We start from the raw sequence: 22,444 nt of genomic DNA, 5'->3' as shown, positions 1-22,444 counted from the left end.
AAATACCATTCCTTCCCTTGACAAATTTAGATCTCAACAAAGCTTTGAAGGCTTTCTCATAAAATAGGTAGGGCTTTTGCCTCTTTAATCGAAGGATACCAATACCATCTAATATTATGATGTACCTAAAATGCTGTGAAGTATGAGTTTCCTTAAGCTCTTATTCCTAAGTCCCCTTGCTGAAGTAAGAAGCCTCCCCCTTGTTAGTGTAGACAGCTATGACATCCTTCTTTGTCCCATTGCTGTAACTGTTGCAATATTCCCTTGACATTTCCAGTGAACTTTCATTTTATAGTTTACCCTTTCTACGTGTAAGCTTTATTGCCACTTGGCTACCTGGGAGCTAAATGGAAAATTCCTGTGTGTTCATTTCACTCCAAAACACTCTGCTGTGCCCACGATCACAGGGTGGGCAGTTAAACAAGATCAGCACAAATGAGTAAGAACCATGCAAGTCACTGATTTTGGTGGCTGACAACATACTGTGTAGTTTCCCACATCACATCTTAGTTTTTTCCTTCTAGGGGTCTCAGGAACCTACTTGCAGAAAATCAAATTGTTCACACACAAGACAAACCCGTCCCTCCAGGGTTACAGGTAATCTATAATCTTTTTCATTAAAAGGCACCTCAAAGATAGGTGTGTTTTGCTACTCTCTTTCCTCATATTTACCCGCTGGAGGCATATCAAAGAGCATTTCCTGCAAGGATTCTTTCCAGATTTTTCAAAGACAAAGCTGATGTTTCCATGGCACTTGATCAGAACTTCTATTATACCTATAAAGATTGCATGTCTCAGATACCCTGGAATAAGCCTAATTTCAAATATTAGATTATAATGATCATTTGGATTTGTTTGTCAGATAATATTTCAATTTTTGATTTTGAAAGCATGGTGACAGATTGCCCAGTTATTGCGGTTGGCCTTTCTGGGGTAAAGGTGTACATAGACATCACAAAGTGTATATTTATAAAGAGTAGGAATTGGGTTATTTCATCATAATCGATTGATATTATTACTCCTCTTTCTTTCTCATCATCATCACTTTTGACATACAGTACATCAGGCAGTATTAATTACCTCATTTAATTTTATAAAAGCCCTGCAAGGTAGATAGGTATGTCTTGATTTTCATGTTGTGATAAGAAAACTGAGGTTATCCAGGTAGTAAGCAACTAAACTGGGATCTGTCCAAATCCAGGTTCTTTCTCTTATGCTACTTGAGCTTTTCAGTGTTTTTCTTCATATTCTAGAAATATTTACTCTGGTAAATGCTGAAAAAATATGTGCTCAATCGCTAGGAATTGATAGCATGAGAAAAGCACACAGGAATATCTAGGCTGAGTTGACATATTTCTTTTCATGCTTACATGATTCAGAAAAGAATTTATACATGTATTTAGTGCCATCTTAACTCACTCTTATAGCTGAAAAGCAAAATGATTTCTTTGGAATTTTGATTGCACTGGAAGCCTGCTGTTAAGGGTCCTGGTACCATCGTTTCTTCAATATGATTTGTGCTATTTGAGCCACACGGATTATGTGAACACAGCTGGGGTTGGTTCCATGCTGCGGAGGCCTAGCTCTGCTGCCTACCATGTTCTTGGGAGGCATACCAATAGGACATTCTACTCCAAAGTGAAACAAACTGGCTGGTACAACCAATGTTCCCTATGTCTAGGGCTGTCTATCCCCGAATGTATTTATGAGGAATGGAGTGGGGCAGCAGCTTATGAGAACATCACAGAGGACAGAAAACCTGGGGTATATGCAACATGATGGAGAAAGAGGCCATTACGCTCCTGGTCCCAGTGCAAGAGTGGAGCATGTGGTGGTATCCAGTGATATGCTACCCTTTCCTCTGGATTAACTGCTAGTGATGGGGGTGGGGTGTTTAAGGATGACTGTGACCTAATATCACAGATCATGGTGGTGTCTGTAATCTAACTTTAAATTTGGCAATAATGTAGAATGAATTAAGTGCTGTTTAAACATTTTTTAAGGGTGAAACTTTTACCTTATATTAAAGTCAATTCCTGATGAACTGTGAATTTAATTGTGCAGGATCCCATTTTAAAAATTTTAGGAAAACTGGCTTTAAGATAGGGAATGATTTTGTTTAGGAAAGGGTTTAAATCCAAAAGTGCAAATACTAGAGAATATCTTTAAATAGAGAAAACTTTCAGAATTTGATTTCATCAAATGAGATCACAAAGGAAAAATGACTGCCACAAGTTGGGAAAAGATATTTACAATAATGCAACCAACAAAACCAGTATTTTTTTCAGGGATAAAGTAAGTAAGGAAAAGACAATAGTGAGGGACATCAACATAAGTATCTGTGAAGAAGAGGAAAATGATTATCTTTCACATATAAAAAGACATTTATTAAGAATCATGAAAAATTATTTGTAGAAATTTGGTATTGGGTTTATATCCAACGTTGACATAAAGCAAATGGATTTACCCCACATGCAGGAACATATAAATATGGAGAAATGTGTATATATATTATATATGTATGTGTGTGTGTGTGTGTGTGTGTAGTCACTTTGAAGTTGCTCTGACTCTGTGATGCAGCAAATCTACCCTAGTAATTTACCTGGAGTCTGTATATATTAGGAAACCTTTATCAAAATTCCCTCACAGTAATTTCTTTAATAATAAGAAACTGGAAGTCACCCTAATGTCCATCAACAGGAAAATAGATCAATGAATTCATAATAAGAAACATGCAGCCGTGGGAATGAAAATGCTTTAGTAATACATATTAACACAGGTAGGTTTTACAGCCTTGGACTAAAACAATATCCAGAAAATATAAAAGATTTAATTCTTTGCCTGTAACATTCAAAAAGTGAAAATGAACAATGTATTATTGAAGGGTACAACTATATTTGTAAATTATTAAGAAAAGCAAAGGGATGATACAGAATTGAGAAGAGAAGCTGCCTGGCAGATGTGGGACAGGAGGCAGAGAACAGAGAAGGTCTCAAGTATATTGTAATCATTGTATTTCTCAAACTGGACAGAGGCTGTATGGGTGTTTGGTTGTTTTAGCTGTACACATATATAATCTCTTTTCTACTTCACTGTATTTCTTATAAATCTATCTAAAAATGTATTACGGAACACTGATGAGGGCACATTTCATGGGAATGGGGTAGGAGGTGGGAGGCAGGAACCAGCAAAGGCTTCATGGAAGGGTCAGAGCTGATCTTGGAAAGATAAGTGGTGTTTTAAGGATAGAAATGGACAAGAGTGAAAACTGTGTGGGAAGAAAACGATGACAAAGGAAATGAAAGTGGAAAATGGAAGTGCGACACCCTGGAAGCACAAGGGTTCCAGTATAGATTGGGGGGCAGAGTAGCTATTTATAAGGATGGAAAGTGGCATTGGGCCAGCCTATAAAAGGTATTTTTTTTTAAACCAATGCCGAATCCCTCAAACCTGAAGCTTAACACATTTAGATCTTATTCTGCAAGCAAAGTCAGGTTGTTAAAAATGTCTGAAGAAACAAGAGATTTGATTACATCTGTGATTGAGGAATGTAATTTTGCTGGTAGTATGGAGCATGAATAGGAGAAATTAGAGAGCCAGGTGGGACCCATCTGGCTACAGGAACAGTTCAGGAAAACAAAGCAGTCTGTATTATAGCAATGACAATGGGATAAAAAGAGACAGACTTTGGGATTTGACTTAAATTCCCTGATGTTTGTGTGTCTGTTTCCAGAAAGATACAGACTGAAGCAATGTACATGGAGGCTTCCTCCAGGCCAGCCCTGCTCAGGAGTGAGTGTACCTCCAACTAAGTCATTAATTATGAGCACTGACTTGGCAGCTTGTTCCCCAATTCCCTTTGAGATTAGGCACAACTCCCAGTTTTCCTTGTCCTTTCTCTTTGGAGCTAGGAGGGAGATATTTGAAAATGACCCAATATTCATAAATACTTTTCTTTGCTTACTTACATTTGACCTTAACTTCCTTTTCTATACTCAATCATTCTTCTCTTCTTAAGGTCTCATATACAAGCAAAGTAATGTTAATAGGTTGAAGAATCTCCTTTTCTTCCTGCAAGAGACTAATATTGCTGATAGTGTCCTAAGGACTACTGGTATTTTCAACCTTTTGGTATACAAAGAACATGAGAAGCTGAAAAGGCATAATGTCGAGAACTGATGTTGGGGTTGAAATGGAACATCAGTGCTTTGGACATTGACCAGGCTCATGGAAATTCAGACTAGGCATTTTAGGAGGATGTCAGTTACATCCCCCAAAGTTGTCCAAATAATGAGACTGGTCTGCTTGCTGATGCTATTTATATCAGATCAAGAAAAGATGATGAACCCCAATATTAAAGGGAAATGCTTCTTGAAAATCAGGTATCGTGGGTGCTTTGGTCATGGGTGTGGTTGCTGATATACACCTCAGGAGGTGTGACCCTATTTCTCTTAACTCATGTACAGCATTGTAAAGCAAACTCAAGAAGAGAAAGAAAGGAAGGAAGGAAGAAAACTAAATATATTGAGAAGTGAAGCCACCCAGGAGTCAGCCACAGTAATGATCTTTTCCTCTTGGAAAAGGAGCAGCAACGCTCCCCCAACTCCCTGGCGGGGGCAGAGGACTTTTCTTGGCTCAGTAACAGCACCTGCTAGGAGGCAGCGCACAGAAGGAAGGGGCCAGGTGCAAGGAGTGTGCACCATCCACCAGGCAGGCTCTGTGTGCACCAGGAAGAAGTATGGATGGTGTGGGGAATCCATTTAGAGAACAGATCAGATGGCTTGCTATGTCTTCTGAGTCGCTCTGTGGTGCAAACCAAATCTTATGGGAATGAGGATCAAGAGGCAGTGGGGTGGTAGGCTCAGCAAGCCAGAGCCTGCCCATTTGTTCAAAACTCTAGGTCTGGGGACAGGCGCTCAAGTGGAGAGTCTGCTGAGCAAACACTGAGAAGGCATTTTGTAATTATGAAGAGGGAAGAAATTTTGATATCTTTCAGCTAGAGAAAGAAATGATGATTTAGTATGAAAGGGTGAAATATTCACAACGCCTCCTCTCACTGAAGAGGTAAGTGAAATGTGTTTTCATCACAACACTAGTTTGTAAACTTGCTCATTCTTCTCCATAGGCAAAAAAGAAAAAAAAAAAGCACGAATAATTATAATGCAGGGATTCTCCTCACTTCTAATTTATTCAGTTTCTTCTATGTCTTTCCCAACCAAGATGAAATTCTAACACTAAACCTTTGATTCCTTACCAAATCTTTAACTAGCCCTCATGGGAAGCTGCTTTTGAAATACTTCAAAGTTGAACATCCAATAGAAGCAGCAGGGCAGAGGTACGGAGCCCGCCCTGAGTAGGATAATGAACCCCTGAATAATTGACAATGGAGTCCTATGCTGAGCAGGGGCTCAGCTCCCCTCGCTGGCTCCTGTAATCAAGCCCTCGCTCCCTCTGGCTTCTAAAAGAAACTCCCGTAACTCATTTAACATAGTGTTCATAGGTCAGACTCTGAAAAGAAAAAGGTAATGGATTTGATCTTTGTGAGAGGTTTCTCTCTACCTACATAAAAGGCATGGAGCAGAACAAAACAAAAAGGAGAAGCCTCATGCTTGCCGATGCTCTGAAGGGTGATTCAGAGGAAAGCCAAGTCCCAGCTGTGAAGATGTGGGCAAGCACACTTCAAGCAGCCACCACGCACTTTCTGTGTTTATGAGCCAGCATCAGCACCCAGAGGTGAGGACACAGGGGTGGGCTGGGAGCTATTTCAGCAAAGCAGGGCCCCAAAGTGATTGCCCCAGCCCAGACAATTGTTTTATCTTTCCAGTCTGCTGCTTTATTCCTGCACTTGTTATCTCTCCTCTCTCTCATGCTTTCCATTTCATCAACTGTCTCAGCTCATTTATCTGCACAGACCTGAGGGGTCAGCTCTGCAGAGCTCTGCAGAGCTCTGGTGTTCCCATCACTAGGTAGAAGGCACCATGCTCCTGAGGACCTTTGTTAACAGGCCCAGGACACCTGTCTTGTCACCCTTTATTCTGTCATGTTTTGCTTACCTCATGTTTTTTAAATTCTTCATTATTTCCTGCTTGACCTTATTTTACTTTATTTCCGCTCTTACCTGGTCATTCACATTTGGTGCTTGGGAGTTTATGTATGAAGAAAACAAGACTGGAAATGTCACATGGTTTAAGATTAAAGGCATTTTTAAAGTGGCACAATAGGTTTTATATATACTAGATGGTCGAGTCTACGAAATCTGTAAAAATTAAATGTATTCCCAAACACTGTGGCCAGAGGGCATAAAAAGCCACACATGTTCCATGGATTCCTTATCCATAAGATCCCATGTTCTGGCAACAGAAGACTCACTGAATTTACATGAATTAGCATGCTGACAATGCTATGAAGGGGATGTAAGAGTCAGTGTCAGGTATAAACCCAGGTACATTCTAAGTAAGTGTCAAGGGGTGGAAGAAACGAATGAATTTAAGAGGTAATTAAATAACTTAGCCTTATTGAAAAGAAATCAGAGAACTGTAAGTGAATAGTTCTTCAATATGTCAACGACCAGAGACTTCAAGCTGCGGTAGTCCCAAGATAGTATATGCACGCGTCAGTATTTCTACCCAACTTTTTCCCACTGGGAAATTCTGTGTGAGAAGATTCTTTTTGCTAAGGGAGATCTCCTCAATGCTTTTTTTCCTCTGAATCCAAGTGCATATTTCAAGACAGTATGTCATACTATTCAAGTTCAAAGGCAGGTAATAACAAAAAGTGAATAGGACTCCTTCCCAGATTCATGTGGAACTCAGAGTAGGGCCACACATTTATGGTCTAGGCAAGCAACCTCGGTCCCATGAAAGATAAGGACTATTGTGGCCACCAGGATTCTGTACACTACTAACTGTGTCCCCTCTCAAAGTAGATGCCTCTTAGATTTAAAGGAGAAATCAATACAGAGTAATTTTGGCCACCACAATGACTTTCATAGGAATGAAATCGTATTTAAAATTTCAAACCAAAAATGAGGTATAGGATCAAAAGATATACAAAGATTTTTCTCAGTATAAACATATCTGAGACCTTTTGAACGTGTCTGCTTTATCTCATCTAGAAGTTCGAGTGCACCCGGGCATGTCTGATTGGCTGTGCTGGGGTCAGACTCTGCTGGTGTAAGAACTACTTTGCTCCTTTCTCCCACAGACACTGTGCCTTCCCCTTTTGTGAGTATGTTTCCAACAGATGACAAAAATAGGGTAGCTATAAATCTTACATTGCTTGAAGATTTGTTTGGTATGCACAGATTTTTTTAAATTAAAAAAAAAATCCTAAGTCTGGTTAATTTTTGAAAGTACGAATTTTTACTTTCTTTTGAAAATTCAGACGAGGAAAGAGGAAGCCACCGTTCTCACTGATCAACAGTTGGCCTAAGAAAGCAATGGCTGATCCTCAAGAAGGGCTCTTCACTTATGCTCCTGTCTGCCCCATGCAGGCATGCTGGTTTGTGACTATCCTCAACCCATAAAAATCCTGATAGGACAAGCCAATTCTAAAAGTTTCTGTGGAAGTGCAATGGCCCTGAACATCCAAATAGATCTGAAGTATTAGGTTATGTGTCTGGGAGGCAGAGATAGGCTATTTCTCCACATTTATTAAAAAAACAAACAGATAACGATGCTATTGATATAGGCATAGAAAAATAGACCAGTTATACTATGTGATAATCTACAGACAGAACTTTGTATTTACAAAAACTTTATTATATTATAGAGCTGTCATAGCAGATTGGGGGGAGGGAAGGGGCGATTCAATAAATGATACTGTGACAGGTGGTTATCCATATGGAAAAATTGAAATTGGATTTCTACCTCAAACCACAAAGAGGAATCAATTCTAGGCGAATAAAAATTTATGTATCAAAAGCAAAGCAAGAAGACTTTTATGAGAAGATACTAGGGGAAGAATATAACTTAAATAATTTTTTTTTTCAAAGATGACACAAAAATGGTAAAGGAAAGGGTTGATTAAGTCATTTACACTGGAGTTAAAGATCCTTGTTTATCAAAGGGCATCGTAAAGAAAGTGAATTTGCACACCATGAAACAGTGGTAAGAAATTTACAACACAGCAATCTATGAAAAGCTGTTACCCCAAAACATGTAAACACTTCTAAAATCAATATGAAAAGAAGACACAATTCAATAGAACATGGGGAAAAGATATGAATAAGCATTATTATTTATGAGGAACCATGAAAGCTCAATAAACCAAGAAAGAAAGGGTGATAAATATTATTTGTAATCAAGAAATGCAAGTTCAAAGGATAATATTTGTCATTATCTATCTACTGGAATGAGGTTTAAAAGATTGAAACAGAAGTCTTATGAAGACTTCTGTATCAAAGAAAATTCTTTCACATTGCTGGAGGGAGGAATATACGTAAATAAATGAATCAATGTTAGTATTTATTCCAGTTACATATAAGTATTCTTCAAAATGGTTGTATGTCTAATAAAAACATGTAAAACAGAATACTTTCATATTGTTGTCTCAGGCAATGTCTGGATCACAGAAGAGAAGTAACAAATTCAGAAGGAGCTGTTTTCAGGCAATTTTGCTTTCCATTCAAAAAAAGAAGGTGGGGTAAAAAAATAAAAAATACATTAAAAGAAGAAGAAGAAGAAGAAGGTGGCATAGCAGTGCTATTTTGCATAGTATTCAGACTACCAAAAAGGATTTAGGTCACTGCAAGCAGACTTTTGCATCACACGAGTTTCAAGAAGAAGGCAAGTCATTTTATAAATAAACGGATCTGATGCTAAATAGGTAGCTATTACACAGCCATTAAGATGATGAAATTAAAAACTAATTTTTTATGATAAAAACAATGTATGGAAATGGGGAATAGGTTACATTTTGATCTAACTAGGATAATACTTACCTTTTGAAGAACAAACGATCTCCTTTCAGATTCCTTAATAATTCTCAGATTTTGATTTAAGCGATAGATCTACTATCCCTCCCCTCCAAATATCTCTTGATTTCTCAGATTTCCTACTGCACTGAGCTTTACCAGTAAATTATTTCATTTGTTCATTATTATTTGCCTGTTTTCTATTTATTTTCATCTTTTAATTGGATTGTGTTCCTGAGAGCTTTATATCAGAGATTTATTCATTAGTTATGAAAATTTTACCCTTCTCAACTTCATTAGACTCTCTTGCAAACTTAGTCTTTTATAAAAAACAATCTTTTCTAATACTTTCTTCTATTTTCCCTTGAATCTGGATGTCATTTGTTTCTCTCGATAACAGCCTTCTTCAATGACGGAAGAAAAGCAATCAAACGAGAGGATTACACTGCCATTTCCCATTCCCCTTGTTTTCTGCATTTATAGCTTGTTTTGAATGTTTAGACTTTACTACATCAGTATTAGTGAATGCTAAACATTACTTAGTGTTGAAATTGAAAGTTGTTACTATCCCTTTTTATTTGATAAAGTGAATATTTGAATATTCCATATAATTATGACTCACATAGTTTTGTGCAGTGTTATTTCTAGTTTCACTATTATTCAAATTCAGATGACATATCTTAGTATCTAAGTCCCTCTTAATATTATAAGTTCCACCCAAATAAAAACTTAATTCTTTTATCTTAATAAGAAAATTAAGTACCTCCTAAAAAATCCTCAAATCCTTCCAACATTGCTGGAGCAGAGCGTGTGGGGGGGGTGTGGGGGGGAAGAAAACCCTGGAGACTGGTGGTGGGAATGCAGATTGCTCCAGTCCCTATGGACAACAGTGTGGACGTTCAAATATGAAAACAAACCTAACACATCATATAGCAATTCTACTCCTAGGTATCTACCCGAAGAATACAAAAACACTAATTCAAAGGGAGGTATATACTCATTTTCATTGTAGCACTATTACAATAGCTAGTTATGGAAGCAACTTAAGTTCCCAAAGACACTGGAGAAAATATGATGCATACGTATATACCATGATTTACTACTCAGCTATAATAAAGGAGAACAATAACCATTTTGACTATACGGTTGGAACTGGAGAGGATAATGCTAAGTGAAATAAGTCAGAAGTAGAAAGACAAATTCTGGGTGGCCTAACTTACATATTAAATATAAACATCACCAAAAGTCAGTTAGAACCAAACTGATAATGAACTCTGAACATTTGACTGCAAAACAGGCAACCGGAGGCGATGGTACAGGGGTACAAATGGGGAGAGGAAGGGCCTGCTGGACAGGAGGAGGATTACTGGGGCTCTGTGGTAAGCAGGGTGTGTAGATATGAATTTAGGGAGGTTTGTACATATAATCCCCAAAGAGGCAAACCAACTTTTCTTCAATAAACATAATTTAATTACAGAAAATAAAAGAGTTGCTCCTCTTGTATCTAGACCTTGACTTGTAAATCTGACCCTCAAAATAAGTCATTATTTTCCCTAATACATTCTGATTATGGCTTATGGTTGGCATGTTCTTCTATTTTGAGGGAAACCATAGGTTTTGTTAGGCAAATTCTCTTATAGGAAACTTGCTTGAGTTGACTTTTTTCATCAAGTAGAGAGAAATCACTTTTTTTTTTTTTTACACAAATATTAAGTAAACATACCATGTGTTTCAGGAAGGAAAAAACCATCAGTCTTAGGCATACTTATTAATCAGTTTGAAAGTGAATCAGTCTAATTTGTCAAAGATCTCTGCTAAGATAGTGCACAGTGCTGCAGATGCCCAGGAAGACTGGAGTGAAATTAATCACCTGGGAATTACTTTTGGTAGATGTCTACCTGCCTTTAACCTTCAAGTGGAAGGCCATTGGCATTTCCTCTGGTACCTAAGGACATGCTCTAAAAATACAGATCTGTGTCACTGCTACTCAGAACACCCAATGTGAGAAGGATGTTCCTACACTGGTACTAGTCACTGCCTCTGACATTCAGGGAATCTCCCTGTACTTAGCAAAGTCTTCTCTACTAGCCAGGTGTGTACCACCACTGATTTATAACCAAGATTAATGAAAAAGATTCAGGAAGTCTCAGTTCAGAGATTAACATTTGATAAACTAACTATTCAGAAGTATTATTTATTTCCCAAGAGCATAGTAATTCAGTACTTGTTAGATGAAATGATTTTTTAGACTATCCCAACTCTTTCACAGTAATTCTCACTGTACTGATTTTAATTTAGGATATGTTTCTATTGCTAGATCATTACCTGACTTTTCCCTTCTATTTCTGTTCATGAACAAAGAAATAAAATTAAACACTGTTTGAAAGAGTTACTCCATCACAAATTATATGTATGTTTAATTTGGACAAAGGGGAAATAATGCATAAGGGCTGAAGGTGAAGGAATCATGTTAGTGAGGAGAAATGTGCTTAAGTGTTTTAAGGCTGAAGAGAATCTGGTGCTAAATTTTATTCTTCTTGAGCTTATTTTTTAAAAATTTAATTAATTACTCAATTTTTGTTTTTGTACAGAACTGGTGTGTAGGCCAGAGGTGTGTTGGGGGATGGTGAAAGGATTCAACGGAGACACAGTAGGGAGTAGAACAGGAAGATGTACTGAAAGACACTGCTGAGAGGGAGCTGTGTGTGAGACAGAAGAGGTCTGCTGTGCCATGTGGGTCACCTTCTGGGCTGGGTATCCAACTCATACCATCATGGTGGAAGTGTTGAGTCTTGACTGGGAGGTGACCAGGGTAATCCCTTCTTCTCAAGCCTATGTTAATGAAAGCCAATGTATATCTAGTTCATCTATTTTTCTCAGACGTTTTGGGATTTCAAAAAGCAAGTCATAATACCCATGGAGTAAACATCTGCCTTATAAACTTCATCTATACACATACATCTTCTGTGTATGTGGGCACTAATGATATCAAAGAGGAACTGCACAGTAAGATTAAAAACGGGCCCTGAATTAATTTCACTGTGAAAATTCCAAATTGGTAACCAGTTTATGCATTTGTTTAAAAAAATCAAATCATTAAGTCATGCAAATAGTGAATGAGCCTGTTCCTTAATAAAATAATTTTAATTATTTCACATTATAATATGAACTTAAGTTACTTCTAATTACTGATAAGCACAAATATAGAAAATTTTAGCTTGTAATTGATTAAATTTGATAATAACCATGAAAAATCTGAATAAAGTACATGCTACTATCAAAAACAATTGTTGATAAGTACTTATGTAATTAAGATGTAAGTAAATGAGAACCTTTGAATTTACATGATGGAGTAGTTTCTTTCCCTGATAGGGAGTCTCTTACCCCTAAACTCCTAGGCCCTATAAGAATTCATAAGTGAGAAAAACTGAAAACATTGAATATACAATATAATTCATAAAAGGCAGAAAAGTTTTTCATTCATCCCTTTCAAGTTTCTAGCTTTAAAGATTGAAGATAAAAACCAAGCACTAAAATCTGATCCATGAAATTTCTGTGACTCTCAAGTGGCTCATTTTCTCTGAGAATTTAACGCTAGTATCTCTTTCACACACACACACAAAGATGCACACATGTCCAAAATAAACTAAACCATACTATCCCAAACTAGCTACAATAATTCCTTTTGGATTGCTTGTTCACAGAAAAACAAAACAAAACAAAAAAAGCTTGCTGCTTTATGAAAGTGGCACAGACAATTTTGTGATATTGCTTATTTTTATAAACTTTGACAAGAAATGAAAATGCCACCTCCTGAAACCTAGGTAGAGGGGTTTATCAGAAGGAGAAAAAAGCATCTTTCATAACATCGAGCACCTGCCCACAAAATTCTAAATCTGTATTTACATGGGGTTAGGACCTCAGGTAAACTGTTGGAACAGGATGAAATTTCCTTAGGTAAGGTCTAGATGGATTAACAAAGCCTGAGCCACAGACGTTTTACCTGTGTCACACCTGAACCACGGCACCCTCCCTCCAGCTCAGCGACTCTCAGGCTTCCTCCTGCGCTGAAGTCAGGGGAGGTGAACACACTAGGCTGAGCACCTCTGCTGCAATTTATGACTCAGGAGGTCTGTGGTGGCTTGAAAATTTGCATGTCTAATATGTTCCCAGTTTGACCCTGATGCCAGGGACACAGTGAGAATCAATGCTCTGGTCCAATTCTATAAGAAAGAATGCTCTTTTCACATAAGACCACTTCTGTATTTAGGTCCCTTTGCCTGGGAGAACTACTGAACAGCCACTCATTAGTTTGTGGCCATTTGTCTGGAACCCACACCGGGCACCTCTGAAGTCCCCTGGGGTGGGAGATTGCCTCTCTCACAGGGCTCTGGCTGATTTACTCATGGCCTTCCTGCTGTGTTGGTTTTACCTGCACTACAAAGATCAATTCTTTTTTATTTAACCATATGTGAGTTAGCATTCTTAGAGGGAAGCTGGAAGACCAGAACCACGTAGACACCTGCCCTAAAGCCACACGTAGACAGGATCAGAGAAGGCTGTATAGGATCGGAGTGCAGGCTGCCAGTCTCTGTCAGCCTTGCCTGGTTCAGATTCCAATTTAGATACTTCCCAGTTGTCAAACAGAGGGAGAAAAATACACATGATGCACATTCATTTCAACTCTGCAAGATGAGAAGAGCCTCACAGAAATGGTGGACTTGGTGACAGAACTAACAGATTCAGTTGCTTGTCTAGGAGCAACTGGCTGTGAGAGAGCACAAGCATCTAGGTTCCAGAACTGAAGAACCACAGCTTTTCAGTCAGTGTTAACTAAAGAACAAGGTGGGTGGCCAAGCATGAATTCTACATTTTATTTAAAAATAGTTAATCTCTATATGTGCTTACTAACAGCCTTTTTGCAGGAAGACTAATGTTCTACATCATTATCAACTTTGTACCTTTAGAGGAAGTCTCGGTTCTGTATCAGTCAGATGCCTCAAAGTAAGTATTTCCAAACATCAAACCCCAAAGGCCAGTCAAAACAGGGAGATATTTCCAAGAAACCAAACCACTTGATAAATGAACATGGGGAAAAACTGTAAAACTGAATTTCAAAATAGTCATTCACTCATGAAAACTGAATCATTAAACCTTGGAGAAATCAGAGTCATGTTCCATTTTGAACCATTAGATTTCTTTACTTTGTTCATTTTCTTCAGTTTGCACTTTAAAGAAACTGTGTATATAGAATGTTATACTGAGATTTGTCAATTAGAAGCCAATAAGCAGGAAAATGAGAATTATAATTCTTAAATAACCTATGGCCAAACCTTCAGAACATTGGGTTATGAAATGGAAAGGACTCAAAACCCACATCAAATGCTTGCTTAATAGCATTGCTTCAACACTTTTCATACCACTGTGGGTTTTTCTTTTAGAATTAAACATAATTCTATAAAAAGAGATTATTCTTACCCTCATCCTTCCATTCCTTATTGCTGGCCCGTCTTCTGCCAATCTCAACACGTACAAGTCCATTTTGTACTCCCTTCCTCCACGGATGCTGAATCCAAATCCTTTGGCTCCTTTCTCCATGTCCACAGTGAAATAATCAAAATCCTTTGGGGCAGAGGAGAAAACAACAAACACTTTTTTAATACCACAGAAGCTTCTGTGGTCACACCCTCTGCTTTTCTCTCTCACAGTTAATGTGTTCAAATGACACAGTGTTGTGAAAAGCAGGAATCTGACTGCAACAGACTAGCAAAATGCAAACCACAAGTTCCAAAAGTTGGCCAGGTCAGTATGCAATCAAAGTGGTCATTAAAGAACTGCTGTGAGACTGTTTGTTTTGGTGATCATTGGTCTACTTGGCACACCTCTGACTACTGTGTATGTGCGGAATACTGTGCTCTCTCCTTCGAGTTATCACATTCAGAGCTGCAGGGCACTTTAACTAAATATGTGGAGTCTTGTGTGTGTGTGTGTTGTGTGTGTGTAAATCACAGGTTGGTAGACTAAAAAAGTGATGTTTTATGAAGTGTTCTCTGTTTCTGACTATCAAGTTGGGGTGTACAGCTTCTCTTTTACATACATTTTATAAATTTCTCTTTTGAATAAAGTGCAGATTTCCTCTTAAAATTTGGGAAGGGGGAATAAAGGTCATTTTCAATCAATGATGAAACACAATCTATTTTTTTAGAGTTAGAGTTGTCCTTAATTTATATTTTGGTATCTAGTTGCCACATAATGTATATTCCCTAGATACTGAGCTCTGCTCTAGGCACCTTTCATAAATGTTGACATCTCACTACAGTCTGTAAGGCAGACTCCTCCTTTAGTAAAGAGATGCTCAGAGAGGATAAAGAAGTTGTCATGGGATGTATCTAACATGAATGAATAATTATAAGAATGCAACACTGCACAGAGAGGGAATCGGTACTTGTACCAGAGGCTAGAAGTTGGATGACGAAACCAGGCCTGTCCTTATCCTTATGCAGAGGGACTTGGCTCTTTATTGCCAAATGGGAGCTAGGGAACCATGCAAATGATTGTGGACCTAAAATACCTCCGCTGCTGACATTTATAGTTTCCTGCACCAACAACATCCTTTGAGGTCACAGATAAGAACATATAAAAATTTTTAGTCAGATAGTATACTGGAAACCAGCTGGCTAACACAGCAGGGATTAGTTCATCCCATTACCACTCACCCACTTATTGATTGATCTGCTTTATTTTGAAGCAGGGTTTATTTATTCAAAGATTTTTGAGGATGTAGGTGTTACCCAGATGATATCAGAACTGAGAGTAGAACTTGGACTCAAGTCTCAGAAGTATTCTCTGCCTCCCACTCTATTTCATTCCTTGCACTTCAGGAGGCCCTGGTCCCAGGCCTGCCTTGATCTCAAGGGCCAAGGTACCTGGGGCGGCCTGTAGTCTGACAGAGGGTACTGCCTGGTGTCAGGAGAGTGCTGCCTGTAGTCCAGCAGGGGAGGCTGCCTGTAGTCCAAGGGCGGGGGTTGCTGGTAGTCCCCTCCTGGAGGCTGCCTGTAGTCCAGCGGGGGTTGCCTGTAGTCAGTGAATGGAGGCTGTCGGATGTCTGGCTTCACATCTTGCCTGGCTTTTACTTCTGATCTGTAACTAAATAAGAGCAAATGGGATTTACTTTGGCATCTCAGTGTTCTAAGTGGTTAGAATAATGCATAAGCAGGCCACTCCCCTTGGTGGCACTTTTGAAGGCCTGTTGGAATTATGAGAACATGAAATACATATTAGTTTGCAATCCTTGACAAATGCCATCTTTTATACCTTTTATTTGGCTCCTTAAGAAATCAAGGTAAAAATGATGTTTACATCAGAATTTTGTGGAAAAGGAGTTATGGATCTCGCTTTTTGACTTTGGCTATTTATAAATTGTAAAACTGCAGCAAATATGGGGAGATAAACTTTTAGTAATAAATTCCAAATAGTGGTTTGCCTTAATCCAGTGAATAAGCTCTCAACCTTTCTGTCTCTTCCTCTTACACACACACTCACACCCCTTGGCAAGCCACTCACTTCATGACAACACTATTGAAATGATCTCTAAGTTGTCTGTAAATACACAATTAAAGGCTTCTTTCCTCTACTAGGTTAGATCTTTTTGACCACCTCACCAAAATTATAGGAGTGATAGTAAGGCATAATTTCCAACATACAAGTCAAGGAGAAAGTCACTGGGTCACTGTTAAAGTAGAAACAAATTATGCAGTTTAAATACTAGATTATAGCTACTGGAGAAGTATCAGACGCTGCCATGATAAGGCAATGAAAAGGAAGGGAAAAATGTATATGTTCAACATTTGTGTTCTTGTTTCTAGATACTAGTTATTGATTAAATATAGAGACAAGAATGAATTGTTTACTGTTGTTTTGTGTATCTAAACTTCACTAAATGAGGGATACCCAGTTCCAAAAGGGGGGCAAAATAGTCAATGCCTACAGTTATAGCACCATGATTGAAATAACCTGAACATTCAAAGCCATGTTATTTTGCCCTTCACTGCTGCTTACCACAGCTACTCTACAATGAGCTATTTGATGTCACAGGTAAATAAAATGCATTCTATAGTGTCCATTTTATTATTATTAATGAAACACAATGCAATTAATGAAAAAAATTGTATAGAGGATTGAGGAACTGGAAGATATTTAGTGCCAAGGGAAAACTCAGGTGTGTCAGGAAAACAGATTAAAAAACAGTACAGATTTTTTTTATCATTGGATTAAATGTTCTTTTGTAAAAACAAAAAAACAAAAAACAAAACTGGCTTATAGTTTTATTGATCCTGATAAAAGCTAAATATTTTTTAAAACCTACTCATGTGAACAAGTGCCATAGTGTAATATTTGGTGAGGACTGGAAGTGCATGGCTCCAGACGTGCTTATTTGGGGCTTTTGGAAGGGGGTTGTAATGTCGTTATTTAATCCACCCTTTGAGGAGGCCCCATGCGTTACTGAGCTCTGCAGAAATGACACATCCTTTTGTGAGCTGCACAATTTAGACTTTGCTTTCTGCCTTGGCAAGTTATCCATTCGCCTACTGAGAATGCACATTGAGTACACACTATTTAAAATATGCTTTGAGTATGATGCTAAACTATGAAATTACATAAATTAAACATAAGGAATTGAACTAGGTGATATTTATTGGTGAATGTTGGTTCCTTTCTAGGAATAATTTGCTTGGTGCTTTAGATGTCACATTGTCTTAAGTTTTAGCACAGTCATTTAATTTTCATTATCTGTATGGTATTAGTATGAAATATCCATTATGTGCTCTGCTTCTAACCAGATGTGTCATGAGGTATAGCAAAAGAGGGTGAAATAAATCTCTCCCCAAAGATTACATGAAAGCCTAGAAATAGAAACAGTTAAAACTTGCAACAGCTGTCATCCAGCTTCATTCTACAGCAGTGCTGTGTGCCAGGATTTCTGATAAATTCTAGAAGAATTTTATAGCACAAATAAGTTCTAGAATCAAGTAATGATTCCTATGTGATTGGGGATCTTATTGTGGGATTTTTACCTCAAATGACCTTAAGAATCTAGAGTTCAAAATTTCTGAAACATATCAATTTCCAATGCACTTCCATGGACCCTGCCACTTATAATGCAGTTCAATACAAGAGGTCTTGTTGGGGAAGGAAAACCTCTTTGTTTATGTTTAGTTGTGGAATATATGAAACACGAATCTCTTGTTTTCAATGAATGCTTCTTGAAGAGTGTTTGGCTTATGTTCATATTAAAATTATTTTGTGTTTTCTGAATCCAAACTAAGAGGAAGTTGTAGGGCAGAGAAATGGCGGGAGGTATGTGAGTATCAGCAGGAACCCAATCCATGAGAAAATAAAGACAGGGTAAAATATTTACTTATTTTAACTCACAAAAAATTTGCAAGTAGATTTTTGTTTCATTTTATCCCATTCAACATGGGACCTGTCTCAATCTGACATGTAAGCAGGTACTTCTTGTACAACTGACCTAAGGGGAAATTTCTACTGAGTGCTCAGGAGATAAGCTGTCTTGGCAATGTCTTGAATGTGGAAAAAGGGCAGAGAATTTTGCCTTTGATACCATGATCATCTTTAAATGCAGCTAGGTATCTATCAGATTATTATCTATAGCTCTGGTATCTATCAGATTATTGAATCTCTTTATTCAGATGCAAATGAACTATCCACAGATAATCAAAGACTGAAGCCAGAAATCCTCAGTGCCAGAAAGGGCCCTAGAATTGGAGTAGGCATTTGTAAGGCTGTTCATGTTAATGAAGCAAAGTAAATAAGAGCTCTGGGAAAATACACTTGTGATTTAGGATCAGGTCAACTAGTTACTCACAGAGTTAGGAAATAATTTTTTTCTGCAGTTAGAGCAAAAAAATTATCTGATGATCATATTGCTGGGACTAGAGCCAACGACTCCCATTTGTGGGCAGCAGGGACATGATAATGTTCTCACCCAACAGTTGTTTTCCCCACTGACCTAGAACACAGCAGGAATGAGTTACCCACCCAGAGACTGGAAGCCCTAGTCTCATGGAGGCTGACTCTGCCAAGGGGAAGGTGGAGGGTCGGTGCAAGCCTAATCCACAGAGGTGGAGCCACCAAGGAGAGTCTGAAGCAGGCCCAGGGACCACTGGTGCATCCAAGTCCCTCCTGTGTCTAAAATAAATCCTGGGAAAAGCCAGTGTACCCTGTCCAAACAAAATGTGTTTGGGAACAGCAACCACATATGGGGCTAATTCTTACTCTTAGAAGGTGTCAGATTCATACCTCTGTGTTCACTTTATGGGGCTTAGTCTTTTTTCTTCTCTGGAATATACTGAAATCATAAACAGCTGAGGACAACAGCATTTTACTTTTCTATGAAAACCAATGGGGAAATCAGAACAGAACAGGGCTTTCTGGAAATAACACCTGGAACATAGGGAAAATATTTGCTTTGTAGCAGTGAGAGTGATAAAACCAGAATTCTGGGGACTCAAAATCAGGGTCTCTCTTCATTCTCGCCAACATGGGAGGCAAGAGATGGGAAGCAGATGTTCAGAAAACATGAACTCAGGAAAGACCAGGGAGAGAGGGAAGCATAAATTCCTTCTCATTTGAAATGGGGAAAGCATCACACATAAGTCTTGTGTGGCTTCTTTAAATCTCTCCTAACTGGACTCCCTGGGCCATGCGAGTCACAGGAAACAGACAATGCTGTTTTTTTTTTTTCCCCCCCAAAGCATCCTTGTTTCTGGAAGTGTTCAAAACACCTTATTCACATTGGTTCAAGAAGTGAATGGAAGAACCCCATTAGGTCATGGGGGAGGAGGTTACAGGGTAAAGTGCAGTGCTCATTCATGCTTCCAGATCCTTCAGCTGTCATTCTCCAGGCCATTTCCTGTGCGGCCCAGTGGACAACAGCAGCCACCTTGAGTGACTAACTTGCCTTTACTCTGACCACCGGCCAGTACTTCCTCCTCAGGACTGACTGAGTGATCTTGAAAAGTAAGTCCAGTGATACAAGTCCTTATAAATCCCACCAGTGACTTCTCACTACAAGATCCTTTAGGGTGGCCTTATTCCCCTCACTGGCTTCATCTCAAGCAATGCTTCTTCCCCCAACTACACTGGCCTTATTTCCTTCTTCATGCTTTTATGCTCCCTCCTGCCAAAGGGTCTTTGTGATGTTCTCTACCCTGTCTGGACTCTCTTAAAAGTGTCTTCTGCTCATGAAGCCCGGCAGTTCCACATCATTTCTAGGAAAGTTTCTCATGCTGTGAAGTATAAAACAACATTCACAACATATATACCATGTCACAATCACACAAGGGTGGGCATGCCAATTTTCGCTGTATGAAAATCTTTTTCTCAGCCTGTATACTGTTTTGTCCCAAACTCTCTCTCCCTACCTTGCTCACCTCGCAGAAACAGAACAGCCAGAGCAAACGCTACCTGTTCTCATGTCCTTGCAGCTGAAGTGGCTGAGGAGGAGCAGGCTGGGTGATGGGGCTGTTTGGGGTGGCCGGGCTTGGCTGGGCCAGCGGGCTCTGCTGGGCCAGTGGGCTGTGCTGCTGGGCCATGGGGCTCTGCTTCTCTGAACTGGGTGCGGAGGCCGGACTGTTGAGCTCTGCAGAGGAGAAGCAAAGTGGCAAATTCAGTCAGGTTGGCAATGATGACAGGTAAGAAGTGGTGAGAAGGGGTAACCCCATCCTTCTTCAGCTGATTGAGGCTTTGGTTACTTTAGTTTCTATAAAGGCTTTAAGACAGTAGCTTAAGCTTCTGAATTCTAATGCCACTCTTGGAATTAGTGTTCCCTTATCACGTATTTCCCAACAAGATTATGAACAGTCTCTTGTCATTTTGTCAGTAGAAAAGATTACCACACAATAACAACAACAACAAAAAACTGCTAAAGTTATGAAAAGATAATTTAAAGGACTAAGTTCTAAAAAATTTTTTGTTTTTCCAACATTCCTCGAGATGAGAAAACTCTTTAGTTGCTGCTTTTTGGTTACAAGAAATCTTACCAGTATTTGCAAGTTTGGATAGTAAAAGGAAATGCTTTTTGAAATCTTTCCCCCAGTTCTTTGTTGGTCTTATTGCCTGATCACCCTCTGTATTTCACAGTTCTCGAGAAAGAAAAAAGAAGATGGGGCAGAAAACAGTTCATAAAATTGTTTTTAGTAGAAATGCTTCTTGGATTTTCTCATAATAGCATCAAATTTTCAACTGAAATTGTATCTTTACATTCAAAGAAGAGCAGGACAGACACATATCAGACTGGGAAAATGGAGAAGCAAGTCAGATTTTTTAGTGAGCAATCTTGCTCGAACTTAATTTCCACTGGGTATTTTGTACATCAAGTTATCTGCAGATAACAGGTCAAAAAAAAAACCACAAAAACTATGGTCAATTTTTTTTTTCTTTTGTGGTTGGGTGACAAAACGGGAGGGAGGGTATCTATGATATTCCCTTATAAACCATCCTTCCTCTTTTCCCCCTCATCACTCAAAATTCTAAATTTCTTCCCCACTGGGTTTCTTGACCACTAGGATTCTAGGCCAGCTAATTCTTTGCCATGGGAGGCTGTTCTGTGCATTGCTGGATGTTAAACAACACCTTGCCCTTGGCCCACGAGATGCCAGGGGCATCCACTTCTCAATCACGACAATCAAAGTGTCTCTGAACTTTGCTAAACATCATGTAGGGAGACAAAATCACTTCAGTTGAGAACTACTAAACTACCACTAAACAACTATTTAGAGTCAGGTGACTGGTGCCTGTTTGCCACATATTCCAGTGGTAGGTTCTAGAGACTGAGTGAAACAGAGGGACCAAGGTGAGGGAGGCCATCACTTTCCATGTGGGACCAGTCTGGTTGGTCACCAGGAGCTCCAGGGACAGAATTGCTGAATAGCATTAATGAGTCAGCAGCTCTTTAAGAGAAGCTAGTCATGTGTCTGGAAATGGTGATTTTATGGTGAATTGGCCCCTGGAGGGAAGGTTGCTAGTTGCATTGCTCACTACTTTTTGAGCCTCAGGGGGGAGTGCTTGGACAGAGAAATTCAAAGGCCTCTGTGAAGATTTAAAATTCTTAACAGATGCAACATTTTCTAAATGAGCTCTCTTTAAACCACAAAAACTTCCTCAAGCTTTTCAAAATCAATCTGACTTTCAAGAATCCTCCGGAGCTTAACTGTTAACATGAATATGTTGGTTTTGCCTTCAGATTTGTAACTCTATCATCTCTGTTGAATGGGTTTTGGCTTAATATAACCATAAAAAAAGTCCTCCCGAGACCAGGAGGAATGACTGAATCACTCAACATTTTGGGATTGGCGTTATTTATCTTGAATGTCACATAGCGTGGGACTGAGTAAACAGGAGCTGGGTTGCAAAGAGTGCATTTTGGCAAAATTGCAAATAACAGTCAAGCTCTGACACTCTGCTGTCACAGTGACAGCAGCCAGGTGGACTCCATGGCTCTGGCTCAGG

General features: G+C 38.9%; 1 protein-coding gene across 3 annotated transcripts in view; it reads right to left on the bottom strand.

Moving 5' to 3' along the window:
* The window catches only part of MAGI2 (membrane associated guanylate kinase, WW and PDZ domain containing 2), a 458,519-nt gene that overhangs the window by 61,273 nt on the left and 374,802 nt on the right, over positions 1-22,444 (bottom strand). For all 3 annotated transcript variants that reach the window (XM_012720830.1, XM_012720831.1, XM_012720832.1), the window contains 3 exons: positions 20,402-20,576; positions 15,841-16,060; positions 14,393-14,536 (listed from right to left, as the gene is read on the bottom strand). In XM_012720830.1, the coding sequence (XP_012576284.1) occupies positions 14,393-14,536; positions 15,841-16,060; positions 20,402-20,576 (539 nt within the window). The remainder of the gene's footprint in view (positions 1-14,392; positions 14,537-15,840; positions 16,061-20,401; positions 20,577-22,444) is intronic.

This window comes from Condylura cristata, unplaced genomic scaffold (genome assembly GCF_000260355.1).
Source record: "Condylura cristata isolate star-nosed mole 26May11 unplaced genomic scaffold, ConCri1.0 scaffold00005, whole genome shotgun sequence".
In the NCBI taxonomy this organism is placed as follows: Eukaryota; Metazoa; Chordata; class Mammalia; order Eulipotyphla; family Talpidae; genus Condylura; species Condylura cristata.
This window is presented reverse-complemented; position numbering and strand designations above follow the sequence as displayed.